Raw genomic sequence first — 14,557 nt, 5'->3', positions numbered from 1 at the left:
ATTTCCTCTTTTCACTTTTTGCCTTTGTACCAGTTCTGGTGCCGACTCGTTTAAAAGGGTATGGCCCCGAGCATCATCATCACCATCATCTACATGGAGCCCTTACACGAGCTCATTCAGACGCAATGCGTGAGGGACGCGGAGGCTGGACCGCCGAGTACGTTGACGTTATACCTCACTACCAAGCGGCATCTGACGATCCTGAGCAAAGGATGCTTCACTAGAACTCTGTGCGAGTGGATCGAGAAGTCGCAGTGTCCGCTGAGAAACCGAAATTGAGGAGCAGCATGCTGCTCGACTCGAAAGAGACCGCATGAGGATACATCGTGCCAGAAAGCTTAAACACATCAGTGTGCCGCCCGACTCAAGAAAGAACGCGTCAGTAAAATGGAATCGAAGGGTGCACAAGAAATCGAAGAGGAAGAGGGGGCTGAGTGTCTTTGATAAATATGAGTCGATGGAAGCAAAGTGTGTAATCAAGATTTAATACAATTCTGCAATATCACTTATCTGAATAGAGTTGACGCTCTTGATCGTATGCATACGGCTGTCGGGCTCATTTCTTCTTTCACTCATGTATTACACTAAGCACTCTAATTAGCTTGAACCCAGTTTATCTAGTACTTTTGCCTCTCCTCGATGAACCCCGGCCGATCCTCCCTCGCTAGTATGTTCCATGCGCCAAGGAACGACGACAACAACGATGGCGACAAATGGTTGTTTTTTTTTTTTTCTTCTGTCTGCAAGCGCCCCGCATTCCGAGATTTCGGCCTCTGACACAAACGTGTTGACTACTAGACCTGGGCAGATTGCGGTCGAAGACCTGAGCCATGACACTCAAATGCGCTGTTCCCCACCTGCGCCTTCCGTTGCCTACAGCCTTCGTACCGTGGCCAGGGGCAGGAAACTCTCCTAAGTTTCAGTTTCAACAACTGCAGCGCATGCCTGGAGCCTCGAAGAAAGCTGGTGTTTAAAAAGGAATGACTCGCAGCGCGCGCATACGCGCGATGGTCGAGTTGTCGAAGGCTCCGGCGCCTAAGTGCTCCCTTTTTTCCGGCGGTGGCTCAAACTCTGCCCGACGACGAACTTTGTCTGCTTAATATCGTTACCAGGGCAACAATGCAACGCTTATGCAGGCTTTACTCCAGAGGCTGTTGAAGGAAGTGACGCTAGCGTCTCCAATGGGGGACAATGGCTTCTATGCAAGTCTCATACCCCTGTCATTGCCACCACCCGAGTCACCAAATACGACCTGCCTCCGTACCCGGCGCCGCTGCTCTGGGCTACCTGAGTTGGAGGCTGCGAAAGAGTCTCGCAGCCGTGACTGTTCCGTGCTGCAGAGCTGATATGCCTACTGTGGACACTATCCTTAACCCTACGCTTCCGTCCAAGCTGCGACTGGAACATCGCAGTATGCGCCGATGCCCTGTAGCACCACCACCTGGCCGGGTGCAACACTAGCTTGCAGGCTCAGCAGACATTTCAACCGGAAAGAACCTGTCTTTCCATTTTAAGTTTTGTTTCCTTTGCCTTTTAAGCGTGTTTTTTTTTTCATCGATTTTGTGTGCGTTCTTAGATCCAGATTTAAGCCTCAATTTAGAGTTTTTTCTCACATACCTCCTCGTTTATTTGCCTTACCGTGATACAGTAGGTAGCACATTTCTTGCAGTCTTTTCCATCACTGCGCTTGCGCAGTCGTTGCATGTGAAACTTGTCTAAAAGCAAGCGCAGTCATCAGCATATTTTAAAAGCAATTAGGTCATGCTGGGCAACTTTCGATGATCTGGAATCATGGGATTGATGTGATAACCTATCTGTGCTGACTGAAATCTAGAAATTGAAGTTCCACAAGTTTGGTGGTAACGTTTTTACAACATCTTAAACAAGTTGTTTCCGTGGAAGAACCGGAGAAATTGGTCCTGACTATATATTAGCCGCACAGGCCACAACCTTTTATTGTGAAAGATGTTTCGTATGAACCAGAAATGTAAACTTTTTAATTTTTCCTTCGGCCAGTGACTGTTAGCAGCTACTTTTATAGGATGACTCCATCATGAACGGTGTCTCGTCAAGAGCTCCAATACTGCTTTCTATTAATTCAGTAATAGTTAAAGGTATTCAGGAATAATCACCTGTTTTAAGCGAATATTCAATCGTTTATTGGCTTTGATATAAAAATGAGGCTGCTGAACCTTTTGCTTTCTTGAATAGAGTTTAAAGTTTTCTGTCAAGGCTTGCGGCCTTGCTCAGAGGCTGTCGAAATTTACGTGTAACCAGCTCAGTCAGCGGAAACCCATAAGTGTAAATTCGGATGCATTGAGTAGGCGGTCTCCTCTGGGCCATTCCATGAGGGCGGGAGGGAAGCTCCATCTGTCCGGCTGACCGGCGTGAGGCACAGCGGCGAATGGAGACGAACTCCAGTAGAAAAACTGGCGCTGGTACCAGGCTGGTCCACATTGGGTCCAGAGGTCGTGGTGCACCATCATGGCGGAGTTTATGACCTGGGCTTGGACAATGGGTTTTTCAGTTGTAACAGCTCCGCAACTCCGCTTTATTATTCACGGTTAACGAGTGTCAAAGGACGACAAAACCAAACAAGAGCTCACTCGAAGCTTAGGGATCACGAATTCAGCCACTAGTGGTCACTACGTGTGGTTGTCGGAAGAAAAAACCTGAGAGAATTGGAACGGCGACCGTAAATAAGAGCCACGAAACAAGGTCGTGCACGATAAACGAACAATTTTATACGGTTATAGTGATCAATTGAATTTTTATTGTTAAATGGCTTATCGATGCGAAGCATTTCCTTTAACTCTCACATGGATTGAATTTGACGGGTGAAAGGAACGAGAGTATTTATGAATTTTGGCGGGCATCACTTTCATATATCATTCACAGCAGTCGCCTGCCAGGTTACAAGAGCGATGATTGCTAAAAAGAGTTGTTGTAATCCACTATAGGCGTACATTCAAACAGCAGCCAGTTTCACGTATGGTAGCGTTGCTGCGGGTTATCGGCGTTAGCGAACTACGATCACATTTATTATATACATATTCATTAAAATACGCTTCCAAACCAGACGTTACATTGTAATCGGTGCCAGCTAATAGGATTGACATTTTAAAACTGTCTTCGTTAATCATCATAAAAGGTGTGTAAAAGGCGAATTTTAGATTGAAGTGTGTTTTTTTTTTGTAATGATGCGTAAGACAAATAAGCAATGATCAAATATTTTGGCTAGATAGCGTGCGTTCATTATAACAGCGAAACTTAGAACCCAATGGAAGAGGAAGGTACCTTGAGGTGGGAAGGTGGAATAAGATTCCACCTTCCCACTTCAAGTTGGGATAAAAAGGTGGAAAAAGACTCCAACTTCCCACCTCAAATGAGCAACAACGGGTGGTAGCTTCTTCTAAATTCCTGATATCACGCGGCCTTGCTATGTCAAACCGTCGAAGAATCAGTGCCTGGCAATGTAATCTGCCGGCTAGTACTGCCCGAGCCATGACCGCAATTTTTTGGTCACAACATCGACACCGAACGGCGTAACGTCACTTTTGACGCTACAGGGTTAGAAAAGTACAATCCAGTCTCTGCTTAATCAAAAGCTGGAATAACAGAAAGTTATGAGGCAGCGAATATATCGCAGTTTTGTTTTTATGCATGAAGTGCACTGCACTGACCTTTGAAGTCGCATCCACCTTAAATTGGATGAATAAATTGAATTATAAATGAATTTGCATTAGTAGACAAACTCGACAAGGTTGTTGACGCATAGTAGCGTGTCATGCATTTCTACAAAGAACAAAACACGCGACCATTGTACAGTGTCTCTACATCTTTAAATTAAAACCGCTGACGTATATTGCCTTCCACTGTCTTTACCCTTAGGTTATTGTATCTCTATTCTATTGTACTACATACTATTGTCCACTTCTTTCATAATAACTTGTAGTTCTCCCTGATGTTAAGCGAACGACAATCATCGCTCACACTTCGTGCGCGTACAGTACTCACGGATTGAAATAGGACACTCGGAGCGCGATGCCGTCGCTGCATGCAGCGCCGTCCGTGGATGCTCATGGAACCAAGGTGCAGCATTGTGGTATAGCGCGAGGGGGAGAACATCTAAAAAGCAGAACTGCTTCTTCCGGTCGCCAATAAGCCGGCCTGTTGTTTACCACACTGCCTTGCATGCAGCGACGGCCACGCGCTCCGAGTGTCCTATTTCAATCCGGGAGTACTGTACACTCAATTTCGCTTTTTTTTTTCCTTGCATGAACAATTGCCGCAAACTCATCATGTATTTTAGCATACATTGTTTTTTCTTGCGTGCAGTTTGCTGTTTATACCACCTCCCGGAAGAATGTTTGCATTATGCTAATGCTTCATTTACATTCTGATAAATTTGCTGATCCTTTCATTCAACATATGAATTCTCGTCTCTCATTTTTTTTGTGTGTGTGTGCTCGATTTGGTCATTGCTGAATGTTTGTTCTGCTGTTACAAGTTGAAGATTCTGCTACATGCAGTGAGAACAAGACCTGGTCAGAAGTTTAGCAGGCTCCTTTTATCGCGTGTCCGGTACTCGCATTATGTTGAAGAATGAGTAACTATAAATGCGAAGCAAATTTCGATACGTTTATTAGCAACAGCAGCAGGTAAAATGGAATAACACATGTAACCAGCAACGGTAACTGTGCACAGAAAAAAACAAATGGCGATTCTTTGCAAACAAAGAATCTGTGATCTGCTGAACCGGTTTTAAGCCTAAAGAGCATCACCACCCAAAGCACGTATCCTCCTTTTCTCTTTAGAGCATACACCTTATTAAAGTGAAAGCTTTAAAGACCTCTTTCTCAACAAGTCCGGCGTTTTCGATGTTGGCGTCGATGTTGTGAGCGAAAACTCTCGGGCTTTGCTCTGGCGGCTGGCGGCCGACATGGCCAGGTCGGCATTGTTTGACTGGTCGCGTCACATTGCCTATTTGGCAGGAGATGAGAACTAGCACTCTCATCCTAATTGAGAGTGTGAGGGAGCTGGAACCGAGTAAGACATGCTATCCTTAGGTAAGCATCTTTGTACGCCTTGGTTAAGTGGCTTTTCATATTGTGGCGTGTGGTTCTTTAAACAATATGGTAGCTTATGATAGTAAGCGCTCCGCCGTGGTGGTGCAGTTAAGGTGACCGACTATTGTTCCGAAGGATGCAGGATCGAATCCCGGCCGCGGCGGCAGCTTTTCGGTGGAGGCGAAAAGAAAAACGCCCGTATGCTGTGCGATGTCAATGCACGCTAAACAGTGTGGACGAAATTTCCCGAACCCTCCACTACGGCGTCTCCCATAAACCAAACCAAACCAAGATTGCTTGCTAGAACTTAAACGCATTCTGTATTATTCCTTAGTGTTGTCTTTATTTCAATATTGGAACCTTGCTTGGGGCACAACTGGTGTCGCCAACCTATGTCATCATCATCATCATCATCATCAGCCTGATTATACCCACTGCAGGGCGAAGGCCTCTCCCATATCTCTCCACTTAACCCGGTTCTGTGCTAGCTGCATCCACTTGACCCCTGCGAACTTCTTAATCTCATCCGCCCACCTAACTTTCTGCCGCCCCCTGCCAACCTATGTAATCTCTCCTTACTCCAGAAAAAACACTTCTGAAGGACAGGGCAAACGTTCGTTGCCTTATACTTCCCGCGATCTCTTCTTGTGTTATGACATTGCTTCCATTTTCAGAATGTATCGTTACAGGTTGCTCGTACGCTTCAAGACCTCTGTTAAAACCAGCGACAACTTTTTAGGAGAAATCGCGAATTTCAAATAGCACGACTGTTGCCGGCATACTCGTTATCGTGAAACATGGAATGTGCCCACGCCACGAACGAGCTCCTGCAAGGAATCGTTATCGCACAAGCTCTCCACTTTGTTAAATCGGTTGGAGCGAGAGTCGTTTGACCCTTTTTTTAGTCCGAATTCTAAGATTCAGTTTTTTTTTATCGTCTTCAGCTCTGTGAAGTGTGTAGTATATTTTTAGTACTTCACTCAAACTTTGTTTTTGATCACTACAGTTTATTCAAGTTCATTTCGGTAGCATTTGTCGGTATTTCCTTTTAGTATTTTTTTTTTCTTTTTTTTTCCTTCTCTGTTTTTTATGACCTGTGAAACTTTTGTGCCACTGCCGTATCTTTATGTATGCCAATTTGTAAGGGGGCAGGCCCCGCGTCAAGCCGTTGTCACGGTTTTTTGTCCTGTCTCTTGCTCTAAAAAAGGAAATAAAGAATTGAATTGAATTAAATCACAGGGGCATAACCTAAATAATTGTGGTTAAGCCAGTGGTTAGATGCACATACTCGACAGAAGGTCTAGGAGGAACTGGGTATGGGTGGTCACGTCATCGCGTCATAACCTTGAGTTCGGAGCCTAAACGTGCGCCAGAAAATTTTGTTTCGTGTGCCAAATCGCCTTCTGTTCGCTTTTATCTATATATATGGTTTAGCGCATATGTTATAGTGCTGCCATCGCCATCTGCACCAGCGACGAAGAAGGCGAAGTTTGGCACCCAAGCTCGTGCGTTCGAGGTAATAGCCTTGACTCGGGCATGGCAACAGCTCATTGGCAGGCTCTGCTGGCTACTCCGCCAGGAATCCAAGGCGTCTTCAATAAATGGAGATGGCCACAACCACAGGCAGCCTTCCACAACCAGCCTGGGCATCTACGAATCTCCTACTTTGTGCATGTTAAGCTTCATTATGTGGATGTCCTCATGCTTACTGATTAACTATCACGGTGGTCCTAGTTCTGTTTAATATATTAAGGCATAAAGCCTTTATTAGCTCATACTCGCGGTCATGACTTGTTCGTCCGGCTACGAGATGTGTCCCACTTCTTCTCGAGAATCCGCAGGATACCGCGAGATTGTGACGTCCTTACATGTGATGTCATCGGTAATGACGCCCGGGACCGTGAAACGCGCATCATCATTAAGATAATTGAAATCAGTAAATAAATTTTGCCTCCACCGGGAATCGAACCGCCGTCCCTTTGATCCCCAGTCCAGCGCTTTGACTAACTGCGCCACGCCTGGGATCTAGAAACGCACATCATAATTCTCCTTGCCTGCCGTGAGGACGATAGTAGCGATGTCAATGACGCTACAATTATTGATAATGACGACGATGACATCAGCAATGATAATGACGGTGCATTTAGTTTATAATGATGACAGCAAACGTGGTGCACCATGTGCGCGGGCAACGCAGAGACTTTCGCATTTCTGCAGTGTAGATTCTGCAGTGCTCTATCAATTTTTTTATGGTATCGTATGCGATATTGTGTACTACAACGCACATTACGTAGGTATACTTTATTGCAGATTTTTTTTTATATTCCACCTGTTTTTTTTTTTTCTGCTGACATGTCGAAGCTGAGGCGACAAAAACCTAGTAAAGTATTTCGGACTTCTCACGTCTCGCTATAACCGCCGCTAGCATAAACTCATCGAGACCGCTACATCCGTAGAATACGAGGAAGAGAGCGCTGCTACCACGAACACGACGCTCGTGTTCTGCTGCACCGTTATTAGATTCTTTCAAAGGCACATCCCCCCGATGGTGGTAATTGAGGGTGAACTGGGCTAAGCAATGGCGAAGATCTTTCTTACGAAAACCAATAACAATTGCATTCGGAGCAAATTCTCTTCCACTGTCTTTTTGATGCTACGGGTTAGCGTTGCGTCTGTTTTAACCTATTCGAATCCCTATGCAAAAAAAAAATATCCTCTCCTTTTTAGCTTCCTGAATCAGCTGCAAGCAAATCATCACCCTAGATAGCGTGTGGGCATTTATGGTAAATTTTGATATTCTTTCTGGCCAGAATCCCAATTTGTGAGCATGTGACCTAGCCATTGGTGTGGGACAAAGGTGATGCTTAAAAGAACGGCAAAAATCTAAGGCGTACCTTTGCGTCGGTGCCTCCGTGCGGGCGCTGGCCCATTTCGAGGAAGGGGTACCTGCCCACCGATGGGTTGAGGTCGCTCCTGGCAGAGAGGCCGTTCTCAGCATTGTACTTGGGATCGCACGCATCACACACGGCCAGAGGGTCGTGTTCGTAGTTGTTGTACCTGCAGGAGGGGGGGGGGGGGGGTCCATAGAAACGATGTAGCCATCAGCTTCTGTCACATTGCCTCCGGTTTAAGTTCTCTTGGGCCACTCGAATTCATAGTTCCACTTAGGTTGAAGCAGTCGAAGCAAGAAGGGTGCCTTCAGACATTTAGCTCGTACAGTGTTAATCACACATAGCGTGAACACTGCTTCGCGTGGCCGCTCAAGTGCTTTACCCCATTGCACATATAACCCGGTCATGAATCAATGCCGAGCGGAGCAGGATTACGGTGCACCGAAGTAGTGTTTCGTAATGGCAATCATTTTGCGGGAATGGGCTATTACTGGCTTGGGCGCAATGAATGGGGCTTCGCACATGCGCTGCCACGCGGAGCCGTGTTCCCGCTAAGTGTTATTGACACTGTACGTGTGACTGGCGTTGCCTACGGCCGCGCGGTTTCGATTTCGCCAAAGTGAAGTAGCGACCAGAATGACATTCTCAAAATTCTTAAACTGATATGAATAATAAATGCGGGGAACTGCAAGAACCTCAAAAATATTGAGGATAGCTGTAACGGTTAGAACTAACTAGTAGTAGCTTACCTGTCTGTTACTTAGCACACCGTGGCTGTATAGCATGATACAGTCACGTCACGATGGGCTTTACAACTGGCAAGGCTATGGGAAAGACAATTGTGCCTTGACTAATAAACCATATATATTAAAATTGCGGAAAGTATAATGTCAAACGCTATATAATGCGTTATAGGTCTTCAAGTATTCCGCGCTTTCCAAATTTTGAGAAAATAAACTATAAAATATACAAATCAACACAAGACTTCATGTACATGCTTTTTAAAACAGTTACATCATCGGCGAGAAAGATCTGCTGAAAATACAATCCGAAGGGAAACAGATGCTTGGGTAAAAAGAATTTTCATAATTTGCTGCATGCACAGCATGGCTCTAGGCAGCAAAGAAGGATGCGTCGTGTTTGACTGAACACATGCGCATGAATCAATAATCTTGAATGGATACAAATTTGGTAGCAGTAGAGGAGAGATATAAACCGTAGTATAAGGAACGTCTTCGGCTTTCACTTATCGAGATTTTTTGCAGCTATGAGTGATAATTTCTAATCGAATTATTCCGGCAATATATTTTCAGAATATAAAAAAGTGCTTTACTTTCAACTATTTGTAGTTAATTCATGTCTTCATTAAATTAAGGGCCCCATGGCAAGTAACCATACTCTAGCGGAGCACGTAAGCAGCTTTACATGTGAAGGACATGTGTGATAACAAACGAAAAAAACCTAGTTTTCTCGACACTGATACGCATTTTTATGAAACTTTTCCAGTGCAAGCCGTTTGATGGTTACGCCCCATAGGTATCGACCTAGCTTCTGGACATCACTGGGTAATACAAGAAAACTGGAACGGCGCTGGGCTGATGTTGAAAGAAATTACAGCAACGATACAAAGAGTTGTTTTCAGCCGTCATCGGCGAACATTTATATACTCAATGAATGCGGTATGAACTGAGGCAACGAACAAGAAGGCTCCATCTCTGTAGCTCAAAACTTCTCGTCAGGGCATAATATTAAGTGTTGTAGAATGAAAAATGTCCAATATCCATCTCTCGCTATATGGTGGTCTCAATATAAATGACCAGGTGATCCAAACCCGCTTTCATCCAGCGACTGACAGTGCCGGTGAATATACTAGCTAATGCCTACTTGGTCGAAGGGTGAGGATAAATAAGAGATTGGCTGCAGCGGAGGCGAAGAATGACGTGGAGGAGACTTGCGGCACTGGCAGTCGATGTAAGAGGGCATGTGTTTCTGAACAGAGTACATGCGCCGCGCCAGGAGAACTGTAGGCGGAACCTTTCGGGCGTTTTCTCGAATACACCATCAGTACATTGAGGAGATGCGTTATAAAAGGAGCGCCCGTTTCGTCGTCAGGATGGAGATCCATAAGTTTCACTTTCCGCCCTTCAGGGAGGCAGTTTTAACAGTCGAAAATCTGGCCCCGATCGGCAAAATGTTTTGCTGGATGATATAGGCTGAAGATGATACAGAAATGCCAAGATAGAGGCGATACAAGGATTTTTTCTCTGTTTCTAGAATATAAGGCTACGAGAAGAGAGGGTATTCAAAACGTTGACGAGCGACTGTGGGTGAGTAGGGGAGTGGGATACACCATCTGCGTCAGCATGTTTGCGACCGGACCTGTCGATAACGAGGATATTATGTTCTTGAGGATATTATGTTCTGATATCAAGACGTTGAGCAAGACGGCCTGAGAGGTTCATTGAGAAAAACCAGGCGGCGTCTTCTGTGGGAGAGCCATTGTCGACTTTCAATTGTAGATCAGTGTAGTCATCTGTTATTAATCGCTGTTCATAGCTGACGTAGCTGCAGCCTTCGAGCTTCCGCGTGAAGTCGATGGGTCATTCAATCATTGGCCACCCAAAGATAGCACAGGCTGCATATCGGGCAGCGGTTGAATGGCATGTGCGACGATTGGCATAGAACGCGCTACATTACAATTCCCATTACTGTAAACCTCTTATAATATGAGGTTGTCCGATGTCAGTAAATCAGAAATGTAAAAATCAAATATTCCTTTCGAACCAATCCCCATCGAAATTGCCAAGAACAATGCTTTATAATTCATGAAAACCTCGGATAACCGGCCATCCCCGTCTAGCCGACATATGAAGTGCCCAGACGAAGGGCTACAGCCACTCTTTTTATGGTGGGGCAGATTGTCTCAGCTTTCGTGATTATTCAGCTGGAGGTCGCAACGAAGTAATAATGTCCTCACGTTAGAAATTTTGGGATGACACGGCGTAACGGTAAGCATCCCTTAATCGAGAGGGTTATAACATCGCATCTTATATGAATAGATGAAATTGATAAAAAAATATGGTTTGGAAAATTCTATTCGTCACTCGACAACAAAACATTTTATCTCTGTCAGACACATTACACCTAAATAAAACTTGAAATTTCTCCAACACCGCTAAAGCAATTAAGTCCTTCGGTTAAAATAAAGGCGGGCCTTGATTGTCATTGTGCCTCGTCATGTGGTCAGGCCAGAGGTCGAGGGGGAGGGGGTTGGCGTCAGAATACTCCGCGAAATTTTCATTCTGCTGAATCCCCCTTCCTTTCTACCTTTTTTTGTCGTCTTTTTCTACCGGCGAGTATAACACCCCTCGAAAAATAACTTTGGCCACTCACTACGTCTCAGAGCTTTTGGGTAATACCAGATGTAAAACTTCAAAAACAGACTTTTTTTATATGCATTTTTTCGGTTCCTATGAGTTGCCGCACCTCTGGAAGCGGACAATAAAAGATTTTTGTTGTTGAAGCATTGCATTTTGGAAATCACATTTTTCCCTCTTATTTACCATCTTAATTAACTATATGGCAGTTATTTTCAAGAAAGTTTGCTACTGCAAGTTTTCAACTAATTTTCTTTCCCATGGTTGTTATGTATTTATCAATCACGTGAAAGTTTGCGAATTAGACAAAGTTTTCTTTAACGGCCACGGGCGCCCCACTATTCGTATACAACCGCATTGTAGCCAAATAAAGCCACTGTTTTTTATTCATGGAACCTATGGGAAGTTTCGCAATAGGTAGTGTTGAAGAGTTTTGACTAGGTCATGTATGTGACGTCAACACTTTTTTTATAGAAAGGAACGTGTGAGGAGTGGCCCATGTGTCCTTGGTCTGTGCAGGCTCCCTCCAATAACTTAAAACAGCGAGAAAAGCTCCCATGTCTCCCAAGAACAATGATGAGCGCCGGCGTAAATAGTGTAGGGCTTGCCGAAGGGGAGGATAACCGCCGAATTCACCGATGTTTGTCAACTGCATGCTATAGCTCTCTTGCGCGGAGAGGAGATAGGCGCTTCTCCATTCGAGGCACGTTTGAGATTGAAGAACCCTGGCAGCGTTTCTTCCAACAAGGAGCTCTTCCAGAAACTTTATACTACATAAAGCCTCTCTCAAGGAACAGGTAATGGCGAGTGAGAACGAGATTGGGGTTAAATGTCGGCCCTAAAGCGGCACATTATTGCATTCGTGTTAATGCGAGAGCGTTAGACTTTGTGTTCGAACAGAAATCTGGCGTTGGTTCGACGATGTTTCATGTTGGCTGAATATATCTGTAACAACCCAACTCTCATTACCCAGGTCTAAAGTACATTTAAGATTGACAACAAAAAAATAGCGCTCTGCTGTAAAGAAAGTTTGTTAATTGCCCTAACAGTGGGGACTGAAGACGAAGATGGGTCCCCTGCTTCGCTAAGCAAGCCCGCTACCTCGAAGACACAGTATTTTTAGAGCGACACTCTACTCGATGTAAAAGTCGAACTCTCTGTTGTGCATTACGGCGCTTGTCATAGCAACGCACAACTCAAGGGTGCTTCCATCGCCCCAGCGTACACAGTGAGTCGGGGACGTAGATGCGAAATGCAAGATCCCGCGGCGGACTCGTAACTGGCTGTGAGGCTGGGTGCTGACCGACCGCAATCGAAAGCGCATTAGGCTCGATGTTCAACCGGAACTACCATTGATTTAACGGTGCTTAAACCTGCCTAACTTTTAGAACGGAACCTGTACTCGGTGCAAAAGCTTTGTCAGAAGGTAAGTTAGCACAGTGCGTTTTATATGCTAGATGCCAAAACACAAGCACTTTCCAGGTACTTTACTTGCAGAGTCCGGCAATACCACTTCATGCCCGTGAAAATTCTCCACCACTCTATGGGAGATCTCGGTGCGCTGTCCAGAGCGGTCGCACAGCGACATTGACGTCAGTCGTGATGCCACAATGAGGCGGACGTATTCAGGCAGCCTATCGAGGGGCGTCTCTTGCGGGCGGCCGAGCGGGCGGTCGTATCGGGAAAGAGGCGTGTTGCGGGAGGTGGTTATTTATTCGCGCCGTTTTAATTGGCATCATGTAGAAGTGTGCGAATGCGCTTGTTATCATAAAGCCATTGCGTTTTGTGAGCGAATCCGTCATCTTGTGTGACGGGCTGCCGCACTACGACCGTGGAAGCAACAATGAAGATCGTCGTTTTCTGTTTTTTTTTTTTTTTTTTCAGAAATAAGACTGGCGAGCAGACGTGTCATACGCAGTATATTATGACCCTTAATTTGACTTCCCAAACGTGCATGTTTGTGAGCAATATTCCCGTACTATGAATATCGTCCGGTACGATACGTTCTTGGTGAATTGGAAAGTTCTGCGTTTGAAAAGCTGCCCAAGCTGAAACCTGAGCTTTTTCGAAAATATTAAAAGACATCTCACGGTATGTACGATGAGCAAACGATGCCTTCGACCGCTTTCAAAGTGACGCCAGATTTTATTCTTACTCAAATGTTCACATGTTTCTCACTCAGGGCAACTGGGCATATACTAAATAGCTAGCCAGCTGAGTCAAAACATCGACATCTGATATGTTGGGACTTGCCTTTGTGCCCCCTGAGGTATATTTCTCCGGGGAATAACAATGTTTGTTTACGCTTTAAATACGCCGGTATTCAGCTTCATCCCTTTGCGACCCGTGATGCGACTCGATTCCAGTAAAGTGGATTGTTGGGCGAGTTGGTTGGACATTATGTTAAAACAGCGCTAGAAACGCGAATAGATAGGAAGACAAACACACAATGCGCTGAAATGACAACTGATGTTTTATTCAGGACGCATGTCTTTATATTTATCATCTTTATATTGTCTTTATATTTAGCATGTCTTTATATGTTTATATGAAGCATGTCATTATAGTTAACATCTTTATATTATATATCATCATAAAATTTATCATCTGTGCAGACGACACTAGTATTTTTTTTTCGCCGGCAATGATATTAATCTCCTTGTTGAACAATGTAACAGTGCGTTGAAATCCTTAGAGGATTGGTCGAGAGTAAATGCAATGAAGATAAATGAAAGGAAAACGAAAGCGATTATATTCAGGCCAAAAAACAAGCTCATACCTCCGCATCAAGATATTATAATAAACTCACGATGCATCGATTTAGTCGAGAATTTCAAATGCCTTGGTGTCACCTTTTCCGCTAATCTGTCCTGGGATAATCATGTCAAGCATGTTCTCAGCAAAATAAGTCAAATATCTGGTGTAATAGGTCGTTTAAAATATATCCTTCCCACACGCATCAAACTTTTGCTTTATAATTCACTCTTTCAATCACACTTGAACTATTGTCAGTTAGTATGGGGAAACACAACATCCACTAATATAGAACACATCCACCTCTTACAGAAAAAGTATCGCCGACACACATATAATGCTTCTTATACTGCTTCAACATCCACTTTCTTTAAGAACTCCGGTGTAATTCCAGCTTACAATTTATATAAATATCGCTTAAGTCATATGTATAAAAAGGAAACCCATAGGAATGTCAACAATCTAC

The 14,557-nt window shown here is 44.5% G+C and overlaps 1 protein-coding gene across 1 annotated transcript in view; it reads right to left on the bottom strand.

Moving 5' to 3' along the window:
- Nucleotides 1-1,924: 1,924 nt before the first annotated feature.
- Nucleotides 1,925-14,557, bottom strand: part of LOC146174622 (putative aminopeptidase PLBD2) — a 58,742-nt gene continuing 46,109 nt past the window's right edge. The window contains exons 11-12 of the mRNA XM_084585032.1: nucleotides 7,964-8,126; nucleotides 1,925-2,501 (exon numbers count right to left, since the gene is read on the bottom strand). Of these exons, the coding sequence (XP_084441158.1) occupies nucleotides 2,283-2,501; nucleotides 7,964-8,126 (382 nt within the window). The 3' untranslated portion in view covers nucleotides 1,925-2,282. The remainder of the gene's footprint in view (nucleotides 2,502-7,963; nucleotides 8,127-14,557) is intronic.

The sequence above is a fragment of the Amblyomma maculatum genome, chromosome 11 (genome assembly GCF_055883805.1).
Source record: "Amblyomma maculatum isolate TAMU_Amacu chromosome 11, ASM5588380v1, whole genome shotgun sequence".
Taxonomy (NCBI): Eukaryota; Metazoa; Arthropoda; class Arachnida; order Ixodida; family Ixodidae; genus Amblyomma; species Amblyomma maculatum.
Note: the sequence above shows the minus strand (reverse complement) of the source record. Positions and strands in the feature narration are given on the sequence as shown.